We start from the raw sequence: 24,352 nt of genomic DNA on the forward strand, positions 1-24,352 counted from the left end.
TTCTTTTCGGCTTTCTCGTTGCATGGACTGTGTAGCGTCTCCTGGTGAACTGTAACTATCAACACCTGCGACGTGGATTTCGCTCGATCGTTCACAACAACGTACACCGACAACATTGTGAGCCTTCCCGATCCCGATAAGAGCGGGCAAGCGGCTCACCTAGTGTTGGAAACCAGCCCTAGGACTTATCCACATCAGCCGATGCCGATAAATGGAGGAATTGAGATAGGAAATGGGACACGAAACGCCGGCGCGTAATTGATTATTTATTGACAGATCGTAAAAGTCATCCACTTGATCGGGGAAACGGCTGACGGCAAGTGCAGCATATTGCAAAGGGAGGAAGCAAGTGTTTATTGTTGCCATGCAGTATTTCATGCTGGATATTTTTTAACAACATTTGGGCGTTGTTTTTGGTTTTCCCTTGACCATATGATCCTGTTGAAAAATTCCTTTTCTTTCGTTGCTTTTTTTTTGTCGTATACGGTAACTATAAAAGTTTATTCTTAGCTGTTTAAAGTTAGAGATGATCATCCTTTCTAAGATGGCGCCTACCATTACGTGCCATATAAAATGTTCCACTTTTGTTCAATTATCAAATTTTGTTGTATGTGTTTTTTGGTTTTGGTTTTTTGTTCAGTTTAAAGTTTTCCGTACAACCAACATTATCTACAGAACGATCGGTAACGTAATGAAGCATCCTACCCACAACCATAGTGCGGGTTGTGCCTACTGCACAGCTACTTATCGCAACTAATAGGCCATTATGGAGCATTAATGAGATTTTAATTCTGTCACAATGCATCGACAGTGCAGTACGACCGGATATTGCTGATTTGTCCACAATTCTGAGGCATCTAATTGTAGCAAGCATAATCGATCGCTCGAAACCATCAAAACAAATAGTAAAGGGACATCTACACCCTTTTATGTTGCGCCTGTCTACTGTTTCCAAGCCATCGTAGGTAGATGAAAACTAAACAAAACAAAAACTAGAACAAATAAAAAAAAACATCGATACGTGTAGGTTGCTTTGCGGCAGATGTTCCTCATCGGGCGTGCTGTCGTTTAAACCATGAAACCATGAAAAACGTTTTCTCTTGACAATGCATCAGTAATCAGTAATGCATTTACATATGATTCTGTTTAATTCACCATAAACAGCGTGTTTGTATAACCATATTTTCATAATCATTAAATTTGTATTAGAAGTTGCATTCGTTTCCAACAAGTGATCTTTTCGTTCTCAACAAAAACACAAAAAACGTACCATCCTTTTACCTTCCGTCATGTTCTGGTAAAAATCATCTGCTCTCTTTCCCTCTCTCTCTCTCGTGTATAACGATGCCGTCAACATAGAACCATATTCAAAGAGCGACAACAGCAAAAAACTCACCCCTGGATGGTCCATGCATACCGACCGAGCACAGCGAACAGATCTTATCGCGAATCATACGTGACCGTACCGTGATCCCATCGAATGGCATCGTAAGGAAGTAACGCATCGCAAGGGCAACTGCCCATATGGTGCGTTCGCCCGGGGCACCATTACACTGTGACCTATCGGTTACCGAGGACTTACCGCAAGCCCTTCTTACCATTAGAAGCCAAGATCAGCCGTATAAAACCGAAACAATTATTTCCCTTTCAAACCCTACAGCCAGGCGTTGGGTGTAAAAGTATTTGCTGTATGGTGCGTACTTCGCGTTTCGCTTCCCTTTTCCGGCGTTAGCGGACTGCCAGGACTACCACCACCAGATGCCTCTCGAACCGATGTGTCGGGGCGTATAAATTTAAATAATAAAGTATATTACGTTAATTTTTGACATTATCAAGCGCCAGCGATCGGTAAACAGCAACGGCAGCTCAATTGCAGCCGCACAAAAAAGGTCAACTTCAGGAAGTGGAACATAAACATACAAAAATTGCGACGGTAAAGCGCTCAATAGGTAGAGGTAAGAGTTTCTGTTCTACGCTTGATGCTGTTTGTATTTTGAAAAGTGATCTGTAATGCAGCTACGATAGATCACACTGTTTTTTTTTTTTTAGTTTGTTCTAAAACACAAGGGGCGTCCGATTGCCACTCATTACCTTGATCAGTTCGTTGCTCAACAGAGCCTGTTCTATGAGCTGAGCATCACCTTTGAGTGATTTTATTTTCCGCAGCAATTCCACAATACCGCCCCGCACGTACGGAATCACCTTCGGCAATTTGAATCCATTAAAGCGACAAGAATTGACACTGCTGTATGCGCCCTCCGTTTCAAACACTAGCGTATCGCCAATAGCAAGCTCGGGCAAACGTATTCCAGCCATAAACCAATCATTCCCATCACACGTCGGCCCAAACAGTTTCGTATCCCGCTCGGGGCCACAGTCTTTGGGTGATTTCCATACCACTGCCTTGGATTCGAGGCCTCGATATTTCGTGCTGTAGAACGTGCCATAGATACCATCGTTCAAGTAATACCCAACGCCGGTGATGGTGTTCCCCGAGCGGAAGTACCGTTTACCCTGCACTACGGCCACGTTCGTTACTGCTCCAGCACACAAGTACCGGCCCGGTTCAGCAAACACCTCCAGCGAACTGCAGTCGGGATAGAACTCTTCCAGCGCTCGGTTAATGTGATCGGCGTACCGACCAATGTTATCATCCTTATCGCCAACGAACCCTCCCCCAATGTCAAGTACACGGAATTGAAATCCTATCGATGCGGCATAATCGCTTATACTGCGCCCTGTGCGAATCGCACCGTAAAACACCTCCGCATCGTAACTCATCGACCCGACGTTAAAGCACCAGCCAACCACCTTCATCCCAAGATCGCGAGCACGATCCAGCAGCTGATGCGCTTCTTCGTTAGCGTCACAGCCAAACTTTGTTCCCAGATTGATTTTACTGTTGGCCGAATCGTAACGGAATCTTAGCAGTAGCCTAAAAAGGAAGACGAACCATTGCATTTATTTCAGCACAGTAGTGGCCAACCGTTCCGCGTCCACCGTACTTACTCAGCTTCCGGATAGTGTTTAGCAATTTTGTCCAATTCAAATTCATTGTCGAACACGGTTCGAATGCACCGTTGGCGTGCGAGTTTCAGCGATGCAACACTTTTCGACGGCTGTGCATAAATAATGCGCTCCGGCGGAACACCCAGCCCAAGCACTCGTTCCAACTCACTCTGGGATGCACAGTCAAACCCACCACCGAGAAGCACAACCGTCTCCACGATCGCGTCCGCATCGTTACTTTTGATCGCGTAATACTGCTTTACGCGTGGCATGTGACGCACCCATTCCGTGTATCGCTGTACTACACTGTCCACCTCGAGCACGTGGATCGGCTCGTCGTGGGGACCACTCTCTACCACCCGATCGATTATATCATGCAGACTTGTCTCGTCGTCGATCTGTCGTGCACCGGCCATCAAGTGCTCGTAAACGGTTTCAGCAGTAGCGTTGCTCATCTTCCTGCCGTTTGGTTCGAGTGGTTCTGAAATGATTGCAACGATTTCGGCACACTGACCACGGATACAGCTTTACAACGCGAGTTATAAAGCCAGCATGCGAACATTCCAGCATGACAATTCAATCTCGTTTACTGTTGATAAGCCTGATAACTTTTACACACCGATGACCGTTGTATGTCATTCAAATGCTACCAACACCAACGGACGGACGGATGATTGTTTACCCAAAGGTTTTGCACGCAGACAATCAGTCGGAGCTCCGATTGTGAATGTCGCAGCAGATGCTAAAATCGTGATTTACGCTTTCCGCCATACCCGGGCATGGCACCCGCAGCCGCAAGGCATTTAATCGCTTTGCGCCGGACTGCTCCGAAACCAAAACCCCGACCGATTGAGCAATTATTGGCGCAACCGGATTCCGGCACCGGAACTGAAACCTCAGTACGCGATTGCGTTTCAGAGTAGCGACGGGAGTTCCGTTTTCTCGCCAGCGTTCTCCGAGATGCTGCACAGCTTGTTCAAACCCCGCAAGGCGCGTTGCGCTGCGTACCCTTGGCACAACAAGACGAGTGAGGAACGGCAAGGGCTAGGAGCCGCAAGATTTGAATAAACACAATCCACCGGCAGAGCGCGCAGATTCGTAGACCTCCCAACTTTGCCGCGAATCAGGCGCTGCAATATGCGTACATTTCCCCCCTCCCGTCAATCCATCCAAATGCAAAATAGCCGCAGGAATAGGATTTAACCAACACCACCGTACCACAAACACACACACACACACGGTCTAATCCATTCGCAACTTGCACAAACGCCACGGGCGATGGAATGAAAAAAAAGATTTTCTAAAGCTCTGGTCCCATTTCTTCGTGCAATGGTGCGTATGCGTAAAGACTGGGCGAGGACGGCAACTGCCACGAAGCGGGATTTTGCTCACACGTAGCTCTTGGAGCACTCAGATCATTGCAAAGGAATCGTGTCGCTGGCAGGACTTTTAACTACGGTAATTCTCCACCTCATCCATATTCCCCATGCGTCTTGAGGAGGTAATTCATCAGCTTGCCAAGCACAAGGAAGATAGATGTTCTGTGTGTGTGTGCACTTTTTTGCCAACCTACCAGCAGCCAGTGTGGTCGGTTGCGCGCGAAAATCTCGACTGTTGAAGTCAAGAGGGACGCCTTTGTCAGGACTTCTTCTCCGGCATCGGTGTGTGATTTCTTTGCGTTTTGTTCTATTTTGCAATGTGTGTTTGGAGGCTCATGGTTGGTCTGTAGTCTGTCCCTATCCCTTAACCTTGAATTTTTCCTTTTTTTGCGCTCCATTATTACAACAACAGTCGGGGCCACCGAGTTGCAGAGTGTCAGGTAATCTTTGAATGCATCGTTTTTACTTGTGCTACTTCAGCTATTGAAGATATTTAGAATAAATTTGGGATGTAGTTAGGAATAAATTACAGCACAACACGATCGAAGTGTAACGATAATGACCAGGCATTATCCATTGATTTCCACACTTGACAAAACATCATTTTTAGAAAGACAGTTATTCTCCTGTTTTCTTTTGATAATTATAATATCTCAACAGAAATATGTAATACAGAAGACCAGAACACCTTTGCTTTATACATGTACACCGACCCGACCGTCTTATACATACCCCCCCGAATGTAAGAACGTATATAAACCGAGAAATTTCACAGCTGTGCTGAGAAGAAGGAAAACAAACTAACGCAACTTGCCCGGAGGAGGAACGTACACACACACACACACACGAAACGTCACTAGCAGGCTAAGGCGGCCCGAGGAGAGGCAGAACGCAGACGATGGATGATGAATGAGTAAAAGTGAAAGAAAATACAATGAAAGGTAAATTGCGTTTGTTTGTCTGGTGATTTTGATCCAATTTCATCCCTTTTTGGGATAGAAGACATCCGGCGGAACTCGGTCGGCCAGACGTTCGCCAATCCCCTGTAACGAACCGTATTCAGCAACGATGTGTAAGACAGAGGAGGACTCGATGTGTGTTTGCACCTTGAGGAAGGCAAGTAGTCGAACACCTTTTACCAATGCTTTTCATAGGTTTGGCGAGATTCTTGTACTGAACATATGATCATGCACAACTCTAACAAAGAAGGAGGATCAAGGAGAAATTTACAGACAGACTGTTATCAGGAATATATTTCTCAAACACCATTTGTTTTGTAAAAATGAGGTTGAAACGCTAGGAAATTATAACTATCAATTTCGATGGTGGGATGGTAACTGTGATTACAAATGCTATGTAGGTCCTTGTTACAACTTTCCCAGCCATGATCTGTTTCTACTTCTTAAACTAATTTTTAAAGCTCAATTCCAGGGAGTTTCTGCAGCTCTACAGCTATCCCCATACAAACGAGAAGCGAGAGCGCGATATCTTGGCTACCTTACTATATACCGCCAAAACATGCCCTTACAAGACCGGAGAAGACAGCGTACTACCAGCTGCAAAAATTGCGGCAGAAAAGCAAAATTGCACACGCTGATGAATGAAAAGCGACCTTTCAAATATCCGGTTCTGTTGCGTGATGCTCACACAATACCCGATGTGCTATGCGGCGGCCAAGAAGGTCCAAGAAAAAAAGGGCACAGTCTTACCGAGGCCAGCGAAATAAAGAAAAAAAAGTGCAAGTCTGCCAAAATGATCACACAATGAAGCCCAACCATGCGTAGAAAACGGAACAGCGCATAAGGCAGGTAAGTGCAGCGCCGAACCAAGGAAGTGATCTCCTTTTCCCACAGATTATACACGAATCTTGTTTCACGCCCGTGCTTTCACCGAACAGGGAGGGCCCGATTAATCTATTAGTCCGCCAGAATACATACACATGCCGACCGCTGCTGGCTTCTTGGTGGCCCTTCGGTGAATGAGCTCTAATTTGGCGTTCAGAGAATACAGAGAGAGAGAGAGAAAGAGAGAGTGCACGGTGCACTGGAAAAATAAATAAATTTTAAACTGTAACGCCATGCATGCATCCATTCCCGTGTGGAAATTGCATCTTGGCGAGGGTAAGACGGCAGCCGTGTCGACCTTGTGTCTGTGCGAAAACGAGTGTGGTAAACGGTCCAAATTGGCAAAGAAATTATTGGCACAGTTGAACAATCAGGAAGTTAATTCCGGCCCGGTTCTAACGGACCTGGAAAGGGCAGCCTTGGTCATATTTCTAAAACTCGATGCACATTCTTCACCGTCGTCTTCTCACCGATGTGTGCTGCATCGGATTTCTCGGTCGCAAAACGGATACAATCTGTCCTTATCTCCTGTTGTAAGCTTGCAGCCAGCGCGAATTCTTGTATTTTCCCAGCCTTTTTTTTTTTTTTGCTCCTATCCAAGACGAACCTGGTCGTCTTTGAAAGATTCGCGACATCTAACCGGAATCGCGTAAAGGTCAGTGCTATCCGGTTCCATGTTCCATCCATGTTCCAAACAAAACGAGTTACGTTACTTTTCACCATTTCCTGCATTTGCATATCCATATCTGCATTAGTGTTGCAGCAAAGGTATATCTCCGCTAGATCACACACGGCGCTAGGTACCGCATCACAGAGTTCGCGCCAATTGCAAATTGGCGAACATTATCCTTTTGTCCGTGCATATGTTTTTTGCAACGCGTCCGTAGGCCAGTTGTAACCGGTTTACTGTCTCAAGACTCAACAATCTTACCGGTCTAACCGGCTATATCTTGCCCGTAAATTAGCAATTGCCGTGGGTTAGATGAATGCGAAACTATCGACCCTGGTACTTATTTGAATTACGAATCTCATTAAAATATTATTATTCGACCATTTAAATCTCGCTCACGAACGAACGAACGTCTGGCGTTCGTTCTAGATTGCTATTTCTTTTGGGCACACTCAGCTTATGCTCCGGTTAGCGGCAACATAGCTGAATTGTACATCAAATTTGCAATGGAAAACGAATGTGCCAAATACACAGTTGAATGGAAAGAATTTCAGCTAAGATCTGGAAGTTCAAAGTAAAGTTAATTACTTATCAAAGCTAAAAGCAACCGCCATAGTGACGCATCGACGATCCTGCAGTTTGTTGGCATATCTGTTTCGCCTAGTACGGCACTAGTAGAGGATGAAGGCTGATTATATCGGATCAGGAAGGAAAAGGAATATTTATGTTATTGTAATTGTTGCCGAATGCTAATGCACCTAATAACCTCCCGCTGTGTTCTACCAGCAACCAGCAGTCGCCCCAGGAGTTCCCTTCAGGTTCATCAAAACGATTATAGGTAGAAAGAACGATCGTTGGGAGACAAAAAACAATCATACCCAGAAAGGGTTTGATTTTTTTCAGCCTCAGGTACAGTGTGGCCCTCCGTAGATGTTGTGACTTACTTAACTTTTTTTTTCTCAATTATCATCTTCCGAAACTATGCTTCTTCACTCATGTCATACACGTAGTGACATCACTGTACATCTTCTCACTCGCTGTTTCGAGGACCGTTGACATACCACGAACATTCACCCAGAAGGATTGTACGGTTTTGTTTTTTGTTTTCCCCCAAGTGTGCCCATAGTGATTTCTTTTTTACAACCTCGAAGGCTCGCACAGCTTAATGTCGGATGATTCTGACTGTAGTAAAATATGATAGAAAAAAAAAACTTTCTCCGTCAGCAAAACAAAAAAATCAACATACCCTGCCAGTGTGTCCCATCATGGAGCAACAAACAAAAAAAACCCAAAAAAAAAACAGATTCAATCATGTAACTCACACGTTAAGATGCAGCCAGATTATAAATTACCATTACTCTATTTTTTTGTATATACAATTACCTTTTTTTTTGTTCGGGCAAGATGCTACTAACCGAAAAAAGAACTCTCTTATCCGCTGGGAGCGTATCATAAGACATGGATTTTTCTGTGCAATACTGTATCTAATGATAGGTTCAATCCGAACAGCGATTGGACCCATGAGAAAAGAGTTTTATGGTTTCTGACTTTCTAGTTTATTGCTTAAGGTCCTCTCTTTGTAAGTAAAATACATGTAGTGTGCCTTACGTAGACATCAAGCAAGAAAAGTCGTGGCTGAGCTCAATTCAATGATTGGAAGTAAGTTCATTCCAATTCCAATTTCATTTCTTTAAACTTCCCAACCTTTCTTATGCCGTTTACTGTTCCTCGCGTGTGTTACGCTTGCGAGCTGGCCTAACTTTTGCCACCGATCAACGGTAATATCAATACCGAAAATGTAAATGAAGTAAAATGACGTTCATTTCACTGCACTACGCCTGTCGTAACTATTAAAAATAGCACTATTCCTATGCACGATCGCTCCACTCCAATAACAGATGTGGAGAGTCACTAACAGATGACATCACTCTCAGGATCACCCGTTAAGCGCACACCGGAAGACCGAAACAGCCTGGAGATTGCATGGCGCCAACTTATTCTATCGATGACGTTTGTTTGACATGTAACCCTACACCCTGGCATGGGCACAATAATGCAGAATCGTATCATGAGTGTGGCACGGTGATCGAGAAACATTTGATGAAAGTGACATTGCTTGCGTTCAACCAAGACTCTATCCGCACGGTTACCCTTCCAGTACTGGCCCCTTATGGTTGCTGTCGCCTTCCCATATGTCTCATCCCTTTCCATTTCCATGTATGTTTTCGCATAATATCTACACAGGATGACTGGCTGCTCGAAAATCTTTCACCGCTCTAACACTGGCACCGAAAAGTCGGATACATGTCCCGGGCCGGTCGACCCGTGGTAGAGAGTGTTCCTGGTGCTTTGGTACGAAGATTGCTGGACCTTTTTACATTGCCCTCCTCGTCCTTTAGCGATATCTACACGTTGGGCTTGATTTCTATTTATCCCTCAAGCGAGTAACCCATATTACATCCTTTATCTTTGAGGCGGTCGCTTTGCAGTCGCTCATATTTCCCACGAGAGCGAGAGTAACTTTTTTTTGCTCCTGCCAATCAAACGAACTGTTCCATTACTGCCTTGTAATGCACCATCATGCAATTACTTGCCTAAAGTAGGACGAAGACGACGACACAGACCCACAAAAGTATATGTCTGCGCCCTAGAGTATAAGCGTCACCTAATGCTTTCTATCTAGTTCATTTACCATTTACATGCTCACGGTCATATGTACTTACACAGAGTACCGATCGTTATTAGTTATTGTTTTCTTAAGCATAATAGGAAGAAGGACTTAGGTTAGCACTTGGTCTTAGTTTTAGCAACAGCACTAGCTTGAAGATGCTTCCGACTCTTGCAAATAAGTCGGACACATTAGACATTTAAAGGAGAATGCAGCTGAAACCTTCTTTATTAGATGATATTTATAATTCTGACTACCTCTACGAATTAACATCTCGTCCATTAGTCGAAATGCAAATCAATTATTTACCTGCCACGGTGGTCCTCGCACTTTCCTCTAATGTTTTCTCTATTATGGCCTGTTCATTCAGCTTTTACATCTCTTGGCACATCCTTTTCAGAATGAACCATTTTATTCTTCATTGCACCTTGCCAATGGGCACTTCCGTCCTTCCGCAACCCCTTCCGATGGGCGTGCGCGCTGACATGATTGTCTATGACTACACGGCCGGCCGGTGCAATACACACTTTGCGGACACCGTGGAATCTAACGCTACCGCTAATCCTCTTAATGCGTAATAGCGGACCTCACACTGTCTTTGTCCCGCGACACTCATTGTTGGTTAGCGGTTTGTCTAGGGCACTATCGTTTCTCATTCAATTCCACGCCTCTCCAGTGTCGTCCTGGCCCTACTTCACTTAACCTTCAACCCCGCGAGAAAGACCTCTTTCCTTCCTAAGCTAATGTAACTTCTTCAAATAATAGTGCACGCTTTAACAGCGAACCGCGGCATGTACGAACAAGTCCTGTGCGATGACCCGCGGAAAACTACGCGTGCAGGATTCGTTCAAGTGCTGCTGCTACTGCTTTCACCAACCTATTGTGACACGCGGGTTGCCGTAAACTTTCTTGGCCCCTGGTTATTGAATTCCGGATAAGTATTTGTTTAGTTGGCCCATGCCTTCCTGCACAAGGAAATGTTAATGACACTCGGAGAAAGGAACCATCTGGCTGGGTGTGTGTATGTGTGTGTGTGTGTGGTTTTTTTTGGTCTACTGTTCTGAAACACATCGTCCAGCGGTCGAAGCATCCGACTGTATGGTATGTTTCGAAGGCTAGTTTTTTTCTGTTTACAGGCTACGCTTACCCTTTAAATAGGGGATTCCGGAAAGGGCTCTAGGCCCGTTACATTGCTCCTAGCATCCATTGAGCGGATGTCTTGCCCGCAAGCGTCCAGAAAGGGGACGGCCGTACTCGAAGTAAATACCGGCCGAAAATTCTGCTGTTAATCACCAAAAGGTATGCTCTGTGCATCTAGAGCAAGCAAAACTGATCAGAATGGATCAACTTCTAAGAGGATTGCTTCGCTCCTTTCGACATAGGCAAACCATAAGCACATCTAACACGTTATTGCACGTATCGAAAAGTGTCGTACCCGAGATCATATAGAGCGGAGCTTTTTTAATTTAATCTTTCCCAAGTTTGCCGCTCTAATGGGGTTTGATCAGCGCTGGCTCGCCTTCATTCCGGTAGAGCGTTTAAACTGAAACAAAAGCTTCCAGCCTCCCGAAGTACGGTTTGCCACGCGCACCTTCATTTGCGCAGGCCGGATAAGCCGAGATAAGGGTCCGAGGGTTTTTAAGCATACGCACGGCAGCTTTGAAGGAAAGGAAAGAGCTCATAAATTTTCTTCATTTTTTCCACATTCCCAAACATATTGTGACAAACTGCGCTGTTATCCCAGGATCGGTCCGTGAAGATGTACTTCACCCCTCGAGAATCGGGGTACAACCTGAATCGAATGTTGCTACACGCCATTCCGTCCGTACGGCTTGGGATGTAAAACTTACCATCACCGAATGCCGGCAGCAGCAGCAGCAGCATCCAGCTGGTCCAGGCCAGCTAGAGCCAGGTTAAAATCTTTAAGCCTTCCTATATCCTTCGGCGAGAAAGGAGATCGTGCCGGGTAAGCTTGAGGTCTCCCAAGATGACACCGAGTGATATCGGCCCGGGAGGGTTGTGTTTATTTAAATATTTTAATTTTAATTTAATTTAATCTCTCATCAGCATACGACGCACAACCCCAGGGGCAAGTAAACGCGGGCAGCGCGCCAACATCGCATCGCTTGACTGGAAGAAGTGAACGGCTGAAGGAGTACACGGAGTTTTGCCGTCCGTGTACGCGTCGGGCTCGACTTGAGCTAGCAAGTCTGCAAATGAAATAAATATTTAAAACGCATTCTATACTCATTTCGCCGTGCCAACAGCTAATCGTACCAATGTTAAACCAATTACGCTTAACATTCGTTTGTGTCGCGTAACTCAAAGCTGGTTTTAAAATTAACCACATAAAAATGGACTGCCCTGTCGTCTAAATTATGAGCTGATTGAAACGCCTCTAATAGTACCAATATGCATGCAGTGTTCAAACGTACCTGGGTAATCTCTCATGGTAGTTCCACCATCATGTTCCAAACCTCCCGTTGCTGCCACACACCCATATTTATTCCATAAGCCAAAACTGACTGCAAATCACAATGATTAACTCTTTAATGCTACTCTTGTTCCGTTTACACATCAATCAGGGTGTTGCAGATTGTGTATCATCGAAGGTAGGGTCCCTTAGTCATTGCGTGTTTCATACACGCCCCTGCTGGTCACCCTAACGCATCGAAAAGCTGGTTCATGCTGAACCCGTACGGAAGTGTGCCAATATTTATGCGCTCCTCGCACTGGCGAATATTATTTGTATTTCGGTGGTTTTGAATGCACCGTCTGGGAAAGAGAATTTGTGTTTTTTTTTTACCTTACTTTTGCAACCATGATCAACTCGAAGTGTGTGGGTAACTGAGAGATCGTTTCATCGGCACCTAACACACAGGCAAAGGGTTACACCCTCCTCTTTGGATGAAGCCAAACACTTCGACATTCATACTGTGTTCGAAAATATGTTAAAAGGGATGGATACATGATCAGTTTTTGACATGGATTGGTGCCTTTGACTTGTCATCAACGTTCAACGAGTCCTGCCTTTCTGCGGGACGCATAGGAACACTGAGGCGCAACGTAGTATAATGAACCCTCGTTGACATCAGCAGCACCAACTGCGTCATGTAAAGGAACACCCGACACACTGATTGTCTTTTCCGAAATTCCGGCCACATTTATTTGAGACCAATGTGCCAATGCTTGCGATGGCCTATGACTGCGCACAATTGTGCTTGTCTACTGTACATACATACGGTACCCTCCCAGAAGCAAACAGGAACGGTTTCACCCATCAAATCTCGATGGGTCCCTGCGAGGAACAAAGCAACGGAGCAATAGATAGTCCACCGCGCTTAATCCTCCTAGGTTTGAGCTGGACACAGCTGAATTCTGTCGGCGTCAAGATTTCGGTCCGGCCAGCACTGCCGTCCCAGCAGTGAATGAACACAGTTGGTGAGACTAAATCCGTAAGGTAAGACAACAATCCTGTTGTTCGCAGAGACTTGAATCGAAAAAAGATCACAACTAATGACACCCTACAACGGAAGAAGTGTTGAAGCGTATCCTATTCCTGCACACCGAACCGGAATATGCCTTCGCTTTGTGAGCATGGTTGTTTAACGGTTTTTTTGTTGTGCATCAACAGGTTTAGAAACACAAGCAAACTAAAAGCTCGCCCATGAAGCATTCAATACCAAGCGGATAGACAAGTTCATTAATTATCATTGAATTATCAATTCGATGCTAGACCGTACAGATTTGGTTAAGGTCTCCCTTTCGCCTATTTTAACAGGTATTTAAGAGCAACAAGTACCCTTCTCCTCCCTAAATGCGAAAGGAAACAAATGCTACAAATAGCTTTTCATTAGCATACAAACTATCAATCGCTTCGCTGTGTTCGCGTTGCTTTGCGAATTGCGATCGGTCGATAGTGGGTTTTGCGGAACCCTTTGCCGAACCTACGCCCGAGCGCAACGGAAACAGATTTCAAGAATTGCATTCGCGAATGTTACCACACAATTCAATTGATGAAATACTCAGAACAATTCGACGTGCAAATACAATGGAAACAGTTTGCCCCAATTGCACTCACACAATGCCTGGTGTTCCTTACCGTCCGTCCGTCAACCCCCGTGCGATTTATTCGCTGGCACGTTCTCAAATCCTACGTTAACGAGTTTAATCTGTAAATTTATAGCACATCGTTAGGCCGAGCATGGTGGTGCCAGCGTTGGCAGGAAGCATTAGAATAATGCCTAACAATTCCTACATGATGGTCATTTGGTAAATTCAATTTGTATAGATTTTAGGCTTGGATGGCAACAGACACAGCAGGATAAAATTTTTTCAAGGAAAGGAAGCCCTAAACTTTCGCTAAGCTAACCATTCACCGGTCCGGGCCGAATACCTCACTAGTTGTAGGCTCAAATCTAATGTTTTTTATAATCTACTTTTGGAGCATACATATGAAGGGAGCGATACGGTTTTACGATTATTTATTGCTGCTTATTTCCCTGCCGTTCGGGATATGATTTTATATATCTTGAATGTTTGCAAAACTGGCAAATGATCTATGAGACTCTAAGTTTTATAAATAATTTGATAAGTAATTTATAAAACAGGAAGAACCATCTTCATGCTTACCACGCGAAACCATTCTACGGAAGCACAAATACCATGTACAAACTCAGCACATCGACATGTAATTGAACTTAAAAAGCCTTATCAACGGTGTGCAGTCATAGGAGCGCAGCGCAGCGTAGTGCAGGTCGTCACGCAAAGGGATCTGGTTGAATGCGTTTCTTCGGCTCACCACGGCAACGACGACATACGCGGCCCCGGAGGTGCGTTCGTATCGGTAAAGCGCGAACCACACACCCGATTCGAAACACAAACCCCATTATTGCATTTCATAAGCCTTGCGCTAGAAAAGCAATTTTTTACATTTTAAACGTTTTCAACATAGCACAGGCATGAAGCATCAATGAATGGACGGGCGGACGGTCGCTCAGTACAGTAAACGGCCGATCTTTTTCTCCTTGACCGCATGATTCCAGCTGTTCCGCACCCGGTTGTGCCACGGCGAGACAGCTCACACGACTGACTTTACACCACATTAGACTCGGCGGTAGTGTAGAGAAGATCGGTGCATAAATTTACCGTCACGGTGTGGGATCGCGCATGTACGGCGAACAACTAGCTTTCGATGGCAGGATGTTTGTCTGGCGAGGCGTTCAAGGAAACATTTCGGAATTCACTTACGGCCTCTCGCGCACCGGCGCGAAATTGTGGGAAAACTCTTAACCAGCCGGATAATGTCAAGAGCGCATGGAAAACGTGCGCACATTAACACAACTCCGGTAGCTCGCACAATTACTTCCTCACTTGCATAATTATTTGTTATTTATTTATTTATTTTTTAACTATGACGGCTTGAAGCGGTATTGTCGTATAATTATTTGAATTGATGTACAATTTGTTGCCCCGTTTGGAAGACATTTCACGTACTCACCGGGTGATACTGTCGAACTGATGTCTTGATCCTTCTCCCGTTGTCCGGGCAGATCCAACGGCCGATATTGTTCTTGTACGTGTTCTAAGATGCAGTCGCTACAGTTCACTATACCGCTCTGCTCGATTCGCACAGCAGTGGAAAATTACGTTCCAGACATTTTTGATTGTACACAGTGCAGATAGTCTCCATTTCAGTGTTCCAATTGCTTTTTAAATCCACACTCCACACGATTAACAGCGGTTCACGCACATTAACCCTTCCAAGGGTAACACTCTCCCCAGTCGACTAGTTGACCACAATTCATTTGGTTTGCACCAAAACACAGCAGCACTAAAGCACGTTGTGTCTTTTCTCGAACATTGATCCGTTTCCAGTAACTCTGTTCGCAGCACGCTCTGCACCTTTCGTGCAATGCAATCGAGCAGTCCTCACGAAGCACACGTGAAAATTTCACCGAGCACGTTGCGTAGCTCCCGGGACACTGAAATACGTCCTTCGCGTCGGACAGTTACGATTCGATTTGAGAGGTCCTGCACACACACCTCAAGTTTCTGCCTGGTCGACCCTAAGCGTTGGAACCCTCGTTTGCGGCTCGTACTTCAGCGCTCTTACCTATCTCGCTTCGTTCAACGGTTTTCCCTCTATCCTTTGCTGCTTCATCGCGCACTGTCGCCGCTCAAAACCCGAGCTGCTGTTTCAGGAAGCGATTGTCCCGAAGGGTGCAATTGAGGTGCACACGGAACGCACCAGAGCGAGATGGGGCGCTGCTAGAACAGGCAAGCCAACGTAAAACGGGCGGGGGTTTTTGACAAACCAGGAACCACGAGCAGCGCAACGTCCTCTGGCGCGAAGGCAGCCTAGGGATACCACCGCAGGAATGGTAGGCAACCGTGCACCCGTATGTCGTTCATTCGCTTTGGTACGGAATTCGCAAGCATTCGCATTTTTCTGCAAGCATAAAACGCGCCTTTAAATATCTTCGTCGTTGCACCGATGCTTCAGCCGTTGTGCTGGATCACAACAAATGTAAAATGCTAATCCACCCGTGTTAGGCCACTTACTACTGCCTCAAGTCACACAAACCACGTGTTGTGCACTGAAGGCAATGCCAGTACGCTGGATACCAGTTAGATTGATCGAAGGTGAAATAACATTCGACCGAATGTAGTGTCACTTGAAGAACGAACGTTCGACGAACATTAGCAGAGCTGGTCTATCATGTAGCTGCCATCACCAACTATCGAGCCAGCTAAGATCGGCTGTAAAGAATGCTCCCTGTCCTCACCAGACCATGTAACGCATGATCTTATACAATATTACGCTATTCACTGAGGACCCTTTTGATGGGGACCAACATTCCGGGACGGTAAAATGAAGACGGTAGTTCGTTCCTAGATGGATAGATAGTTCACGATCGATCTAAAATCAAAACCTACCCCAAAACACCAACGAAATGTCCCCATACGGCGCACGACATACCCCAGAAACGATCGAGCATGTACACAAAAAATAATGACTCACGGAGAATTCCTTACTGTCACTAATTAAGTTAAACGACTTGCCCCATGCTCATCGGTATGGTTGAACGGATATGTTGAATAAAACTTCTCCATTTTCCCAGCACGACGACGTGCGTATTCGTTGCGTTGCGTAAATCTAAAACCAAAACACCACAAACCTCACACTACTGGCAGCTAAAAGGCTCATTAGGAGCGGGCCAATTAGAACAATTACGGGCACCAATCCGTGACGAGCATCGGCGGTTAGAGAAGCCCAACTTCGGAAACTACACCTTCAGACGCACTGCGTATTGAAGGATGCGTTATTTAATTGTTGTTCCGGCCTACAGAAGAATTATTATTGCTTTATTATGTTTCTCGAATTTTGGTAATAATTTGAAATCCTATTAGGAGATTGCGCTGGGAGTTTAGCAGCAATACTGTGTACATTTACATCGTTAATATCGAAACTCGCTTTGAGCCACTAATTTTGTAGGTTAGATATTTTGTAAAATATTAAAACCGTTTTACCCAACACGTTAGATAGTCTCACGTGTATCTCTTCGCTACAAACGCCTCTTCTCGTCCAGAACCGTCCCAATCGTAGCGTATGTTTCATGCCGATGCGCGAAATCTTCGACAATGACCTTGAGAAACACGAAATTGGCCCTCGTGTATCTTTCCAATTGTGATACCGCAGCATTTTGTCTTGCCAGAACCGGTTCCCTGGTCGGCACGTCCTTATAGCACCGATTTCTGTTGTAGCAAAACGTGTGTCTATAAGGAAACGTGTTCTAAGAAGAAAACCGGAACCGGGGATTCTGTTTGCCGAAACCCAGCTTAGATGGCAGTCACCCAGTTCAGTTGGCTATGTTGAACACTGTCAAACTTTTCGTCTGAATTCATACCGAAAAAATCTTGTCTGGAATTTTTCGTAAAATTAGCCGATGGATTTTTAATTTAAAAAATCTCTCATTTCAATATAGGATTAAGCATGATCGTAAGAGCGTAAGAAATGTTTTCAAAACAAGGTAAGTGTATGAAATTTAAATGCCCACAATGCCACAACAGACACAACGGACACGACCAATTCAGTTCAGCTCACACCTGTACCGCATGCTGTAAATGTCTGCAACCAAGCTGATGTGAACTTTTGGTTTATTATTAGAGGCTCATTCGCCGCTTTAAGCTGAGGAGAACTAATTTGCACTAAATAAACGAACATCAGACGAGGTTCTGATAGCAGGTTCGGGCCTCATCGTGGAAAGCCACTGACAGGATTAAAGCGTACACCCACCGGCTCAGGTAAGGTATAGGATAAGGGGTTTTCCTGATCCAAACCATCAATTCAAAAACTTCATTAACTAGTTTTCTCGCTTCATTTTGCTTAAAAATTTACATAAATAGATTTTCAATTACGTCCCATCTTTTTTTTTTTGCACACCTTGCCCGATCTGATTGTAGAAATAATGAGCAAGCAGATTAGGTTTTGGTTCGCTCATCCTACGATGAGACTCACCAATAACCAACGTGACCAATTCTGACAAGGTACAGCAGTGGGTCTTCTTCTTTAGCCGTACAACACCAAGAGGGCTTGGTTTGCCATTTCGCTTGCCTTGAGTTAGTTTTCCTTTGGCTCTGTAACCCTGGAGAGTTCTCGGACAGAACGGCAAGGCGGTAAATGGTACCACATATATGCACTTTTGTATAAAAGCGACTGAACTACATATAGTATCTCAACCCCAGCACCAAACGCCCGTTTGGTTTGTGGCTAGGTACGGGGAACACACATATTTAGCCCGCATTTTCACGCGATCGATCAGGTCACGCACGAATATCATTCGGCACTACCGTTCACATAAATCTATGTCCACCGTTTCGTACAATGTGTCCTGTCCTACATGATGCCCTCCTGTATCGGTTGGTCACCAAGCACGGACAAATGCTCGCCTTTGCACCAGCTCGTTTGTACGAAGTGTTCAAATTATGCGGGAACTTCCGAGGGCATTGTGCATAGGCGAGCGGATTTTGGTGAGGATTTAGATCATCCCGATCAACCATTGCAGATGACACACTGATTTCTGTGCACATAGCGACTACAGCTAGTGGGCATGTGGGCACATTGACATCAGATAGACTTGACCGTTGCATGCAATTAAGCGGAACGGTGTTTTTTCTCCCTCCTGATTGTATGTGCAAGGTGAGTGAAAGTAAGTGAAAGACGCAAAAACAATGTCACGCTCCGGTAGCCTTGGAACTGGTTCAATATAATCCGCGTAGAATGCAGAACCCTTGCATTTCAGGGCAAACTCTACCGAAAGGCATTATTATTCGCACGTACAGTAGCTTTTTCACGGGTGACAACGTTCCGCTGGACTTGTTTTAAGCCACACGGAAAAACAATTTTGTTCTACTAACGTCCAGGCAGATATTTTGAATGAAATCACAGAGTCGAGTAAAAGATTTATAAACCACTTTGAATTGGAGTATTTGAGCGTTAGAACAATGTTGACAATCAATTATTATATTGTCTTCTTTTCTACCATGTGATGATCATGTGTTTTACAAAACTGCTACTACAGATCAGGTACAGGGCTTCATTCCTCTTAGAACGGACAAATCATTCATTTAGACGACGTCAAGAAGACATCTAGGGTGAGCATATACGGAGCAAAATTCACTAAACCTAGAAAAACGCTTAACTAGCGCAGAGATCTCTAGGCCCTATAATGTACAAACAGGCGATCCTAAGCACAGTGTGGTCGACCATAATCTCATAGTCTCACAGTAATGTATGAACCGCACAGTAGCTACATGGGTCTAATGAAATAGTAAAAGCGACTGACCCCGACTGACCACAATGACCAACGTATGATGAACCGTGCATTTTTATGATTACTGGACATCATCATACAGTTTTTCCTTTTATTACCGCACCTTATAACCTTACGATGCGGTTAAAGTTAATTGCCACCCTAGTTAAAGGTATGACCGAATGGATGACATTGACGCGCAGGAAAGGCCTGCTAAAATCACAAATCGTCCTGCGTGTGGTCAGTTTATGTGGCATTTCACTCCATTTACGATTCGTCCCAATCAACCGCGGGTCAACCGTTTCAACCACTCAACCGGCACGAATAAAATCTCATTTTGTTGCTCTATCATGACACGTACCAGATGTTACTTACTTTCTGATCCGGCTGTTGACGGTTGTCTTTAAAACTAGAATACAACTACCAGCACAACGTTCTGCAGCAGCTTGCAGTATCCCGCGGGTTCTTTCTCAAACCATCCTCAACGTGAGAGAATCAGCCAATTGCTTAAATAACTGATGTGCTGGATAATTTTCTAAAAAAAAAGCCTGGTGGTGATATCTGATAATCACGAAGGAGGAATAAATTATGCCCAACTACTTACGTTTCGCCCTGTGAACGTGCATGGGAATTTGGCAATTCGATCGGATATTAGGTAACACGATATTATCACCAGGTTTTATTACCAATTTCGGAGTTAATTACGCAAGGCAGCATTTGCGCTTCTCGGAGGGGATGCCAGCATCGGCGCAAATGATTGCCGTTACGCATTAAATGCCTTTCGATGTTGCAATCGATATTTACCCCTTCAGGATAATGTTTTGCCAGGCAAGATCTTCAGGGACGGGTTAGCGAATCTGAATATGCGATTTTTCGAATGAACCGTTGCCTGTCTTCATTAACTACAATTTATCTGCTCAACATTGAAGACGCAGGTAGAGTATGAAACTGTATGAAAGCCTGTAGTTCACACGGGCTTTCTACCGTGTCCTTATCATGGGATCCATATCGTTTTGCTGTCCTATCGGAACAGATAATTTTATTTTGTATAGAATTTTATGTAGAACACATTTTGACGCGTCTTCGTACAGTAATTGTCATAGGTGAAAGCCGCATTTTGCCGTTTTACACTGCTACCTATTTAAACCAACTTCATGTATAGATCTTTACTCATGGATTTTATACCCGGAAAGAGGAAAAAAATCCTTTCTACAATTCCGTTTAACGTCTTTCATCACGCGTGAAGAATCAAAATTCACCACTCACAAAACATAATCCGTGGCACAGTTTGCACCCATTATTACTAATGAAAGAATAATAATTTAATTCCTTGCGGCCTGCAAACATCCACTGTTCGTCCGTTTTTTTTTTGACACAAAAAAAAACTCTCAATCTCACATTTCTTCCACACAAAACCACAAACGTTGGTTGAAACACGCCGGGAGAACTTGTTCTCACTTTCCAATGGTTGTAAACGTCTTGACCGAGGCCTATAATTATACGTGGAAACGATACACGCATACAGCCCTCTGCGCCCTGCGTCTAATGTGTACCCTACACACTAATTTGGTTTATTCACTACTGGTATCCGTGGATACCAGTACCGTCTTGAATTGTTTTTTTTTAGCTTAAGAAGTGTAATACCAAACCACCAATTATCTAAGCACATTTTTGTTTTCTGTAAAACTTAATCTAAAAACAATTTTAACAGCATGCGTGCAAATAAAAAAAAAACCCTTGTGAACCCTCCGTATCGCCTCGAACGTATCGCAGAACGAAAACCCTCGTCGACGTCATCGGTATCTAACGTCCAAACAACTGTAACCTAATTTACAGTTGAACTCAGCTGAACACGTGGAAAGTATGAACACAGTTCAGTGGAATAGTAGCGTCAGGGTAAGCGTTTACCAAATTATGTCCCCTTACCTATAGATATTAAGAAAGCAACAACAGTATGATTTATTTAAAACATAACAATAAGCATTCATTTGAATGTTTCTTCAACAACAACAGCCAAAACGGCCTACGGAGCTTCCAAATGTGGCCACACGATAGCTTCAATCCAATCCAGAAAAGACGCCACCCTATTAAACACCTCCACGTGCACGTTGCAATCATCGATATGCACCGTGGGCATCCCGACCACATAAACCGTGCTGCCGAGCGTCATGAACAATGGTCCGGAGGTGCGTGCTTCACAAAATTCGATCATCGTTCGGTTTTTCGCATCCTTCACACACAGTTGCGATTCGACCACTCCGCGATCAAATTCCGGTACGTTAGCTTTGCTTTTGGACAGCTCTTCGCGACACTCCTTGCGCGTTATGACCGGAAGATCGAGCCAGCGGAAAGCAGCATTTTGTTCTGCAAAGTAAAAGCGAAGTGGATGCCGGTGTATTCCGCTGTGTTGCTCTGATCCTTTTTTTATGTTATCCATGCACCTTCCTGACCTACCTGGCTGATACTTGAACCACTCGCCCAGATATACCCTGTCATTGCGCAGACTCACTTCCGACCATAAGCATGCCACAATGCTTTGCCCGCCTGCCGTCACCGTTTCGCGGCTGCAACATAAGATAGGACAGGACATTATTTGCTGACACCGTGAGACGCGAGCGACTGAATTACATTGGATTGCGCAGCTTCACAACGGCCACGTTATGGTACGCCGGTTCTTCGTCCAGTTTGGGATGGTAGAATATTTTGTTTACGTATCGGCGGCCACCTTCGTAATAGAACACGTGCTCTGCCTCGACCAGCACAAACATGTGGCTCGACGGATGATCGTCCATCGGTTGTATCATTTTGAGGCACAACGCCGAAGCTAGCAGCGAGTCAGCGCTAATAAACACTGCCGGGCAAAAGTATGGTTCTTGAGTAGAAAATATCTTCACCTAAAGGCGTTATAAGAATATGCTAATTAATAATTCTTCCATTCTAGTGCACCTCCGTGCAACATCTTACCGGAAATAGCATGTTGGCTATTGGACACTCTGCGAATGAAAGAGAATGAAAAAAAAATTACATTTACACTTGTTGGAGCTTGAGGTGTAGTTCTCGCACACAGTTTCAATTACTTTTCAGTGCAGGTCGCAGACGGTTAGGATGATCATTGTTAAACAATCGTAACGCATGGTATCGTGTGGGGTCCGTCGTACTAACTTGACTCATATTGAACGGTTTACGAGCGTCAGCCTCACACCCGTGGATGTGGAAGCATGCAATGACTACGGATAACCAAACTAAAGCTTTCGACATGTTTAAACCACTTGATCCACTCAACTCAAGCAACCGCCGACACGATCCACACGAAACCTGCTATTGAACTGCAGCTCACATTAAGCTAATGCACTGCAGTACAGCCCTCGCGACGATGATTCAAGCAGTGCAGGGGAATGAACTTCTTATCAACCAATAATTACGGCACACGCTGTTGGAACAGTGATCGTTATCAGCAGTTGATGGTCCTGATCCTCAATGGTGTGTGATGCATGCATGTAATGCAAAATATTGCGCAAACGTAACTAGTTCCTGTGGCTATCTATTTTTACTAAAAACTGTGTGAACCGTTTAACATCTGTTTGAAATGAAATCTTACACCCTCTTCCAATGCCTTTGCAAGCGAACAATTTGGGTGATCTATTTTGCACTGGTGTAGGGGTGTAGTTGAACTCGTTTGTTCAACTTTGGTTCCGAAAGTGCCACATTCTCACGATACGTGTGGTCGAGATAGATCTGAAATGGGTGAGATGACCCTTCCTGCAGATCCCTGCACTACATTATTTGCAGCAACCAAACGAAGCTAATTCTGACTGTGTCAAATTATGGTACAATTCCAAATTACCCATCCTTGAACAGTTTTATATTGAACACAATAGTGGATTGATCACTGTTCCTGAAGGAAAGTTTCCCACCATTATTAACATAACGCTTATACTGTAGCAGCTTTACTGTAAATACTGTTTTCGCTATATGCTTTGGTTTGATTTGTTTAGCCTAGCATGTTAATTGTGTGTTCCGTGTGTGTCTTCGTGCTCTTTAATTCAATTTATTTGAATTTTTTTTAATAAAAACACTCATTGGATTATTTTTTACAACAATCAGTTTCACTTCAAACGCACTTACTTCAACGTTATTTGTACGTTGAACGGCTTTTACGAATTTTTCTAAAACTCTCCTTTTTGTTCTGCTTCATTGTAATCGTCCCGGCAAAGTAGAAAATCGTCCATCCTACGCACATCCGGCGCACAGTGAAGCACAAATAGCAATCTTAAAGCAACTGGTAAGGCAATTGCAAGGAAAAGGATTTTGTTTTTTGTCAACATCATGTAACGCCGTTTTACGGAAGTCATTACCATGCTTTCATTCGATCGAGCACCCGTGGTGAAGAATTCCTTTCCTTTGAATTGAGGAAGGTCTACGAAATAAAACCTACGCACACACACACACACACACACATGTACAAAAAAGGAAAGAGGAACCAAAATGACAAACTAGTGTTGATGGCCCGAAAATTGGAATGCAGAACGTGGATTGGTGCAACGCGAACAATGTTTTTTTTTTGTATGATCATGGTTAGAATGCGGGTGTCAAGCTAGCACCCGGTGTTTGAATAACGCGCGTTAAATGCACCTTGAGGAAGGAAATGTAAATTCAATGTTTACCTGTCTGAACCTCAAAACTGCATAACGCGTCCCAAACACATACACACTCGAATATGGAAAAAAAACCCTTTCGTGATCGGTCGTGATTTGTTTGATCGCACAGCGAACGTTGGTAATCAAATATTAGCTCATCAAATATTATAATTAATCATGACGTTGATAAATGCTGTGATTGAACTCGACGCAACATTTACACAAGACTTTCTCAAATTTTCACAAACTTTGCTATTATTTTACTCTTAATACACGAATACTCCGTAGCTAACTTTCTATATAAATCTTGTTATGAAAAAGGCACTTCCC

At 44.3% G+C, this 24,352-nt stretch overlaps 3 protein-coding genes and 1 long non-coding RNA gene across 7 annotated transcripts in view; 1 reads left to right on the top strand and 3 right to left on the bottom strand.

The window, feature by feature from the left end:
• The window catches only part of LOC118509900, a 47,361-nt gene extending 31,506 nt beyond the window's left edge, over window positions 1–15,855 (bottom strand). For 3 of the 4 annotated variants that reach the window (XM_036051157.1, XM_036051159.1, XM_036051158.1), the window contains exon 1: window positions 15,071–15,855. The gene's annotated coding sequence lies outside the window, so the exon portion shown is untranslated. The remainder of the gene's footprint in view (window positions 1–15,070) is intronic. The other variant, XM_036051155.1, reaches the window with a different exon arrangement.
• Window positions 629–3,559, bottom strand: LOC118509905 (ornithine decarboxylase 1-like). The gene is made up of 2 exons (XM_036051165.1): window positions 3,010–3,559; window positions 629–2,935 (listed from the first exon to the last, which is right to left on the bottom strand). The coding sequence occupies exons 1-2, from the start codon at window positions 3,462–3,464 to the stop codon at window positions 2,056–2,058; spliced, it is 1,335 nt and encodes a 444-aa protein (XP_035907058.1). The 5' UTR covers window positions 3,465–3,559; the 3' UTR covers window positions 629–2,055.
• Window positions 3,553–14,185, top strand: LOC118509906. The gene is made up of 3 exons (XR_004905948.1): window positions 3,553–6,196; window positions 11,315–11,536; window positions 11,638–14,185. It is a non-coding gene; the product is annotated as an uncharacterized LOC118509906 (long non-coding RNA).
• Window positions 15,856–21,314: 5,459 nt separating the features above from the next.
• Window positions 21,315–22,755, bottom strand: LOC118509812 (serine protease Hayan-like). The gene is made up of 5 exons (XM_036050966.1): window positions 22,463–22,755; window positions 22,350–22,378; window positions 22,014–22,279; window positions 21,840–21,949; window positions 21,315–21,749 (listed from the first exon to the last, which is right to left on the bottom strand). Exons 1-5 carry the CDS (start codon window positions 22,641–22,643, stop codon window positions 21,409–21,411), a joined length of 927 nt encoding a protein of 308 aa, XP_035906859.1. The 5' UTR covers window positions 22,644–22,755; the 3' UTR covers window positions 21,315–21,408.
• Between the last annotated feature and the right edge of the window lie 1,597 nt (window positions 22,756–24,352).

This window comes from Anopheles stephensi, chromosome 3, assembly GCF_013141755.1.
Source record: "Anopheles stephensi strain Indian chromosome 3, UCI_ANSTEP_V1.0, whole genome shotgun sequence".
Classification (NCBI taxonomy): domain Eukaryota; kingdom Metazoa; phylum Arthropoda; class Insecta; order Diptera; family Culicidae; genus Anopheles; species Anopheles stephensi.

Bases quoted from the DNA above. Each gene is read 5' to 3' on its own strand.
- LOC118509812 (XM_036050966.1), bottom strand. From the start codon at position 22,643: ATGTCGAAAGCTTTAGTTTGGTTATCCGTAGTCATTGCATGCTTCCAC. The intron at 22,280-22,349 runs GTAAGATGTTGC...TAACGCCTTTAG, and splicing joins TAGCCAACATGCTATTTCCG to GTGAAGATATTTTCTACTCA. The intron at 21,750-21,839 runs GTAGGTCAGGAA...TTTACTTTGCAG, and splicing joins GTGGTTCAAGTATCAGCCAG to AACAAAATGCTGCTTTCCGC.
- LOC118509905 (XM_036051165.1), bottom strand. From the start codon at position 3,464: ATGAGCAACGCTACTGCTGAAACCGTTTACGAGCACTTGATGGCCGGT. The intron at 2,936-3,009 runs GTAAGTACGGTG...CTTCCTTTTTAG, and splicing joins AAACACTATCCGGAAGCTGA to GCTACTGCTAAGATTCCGTT.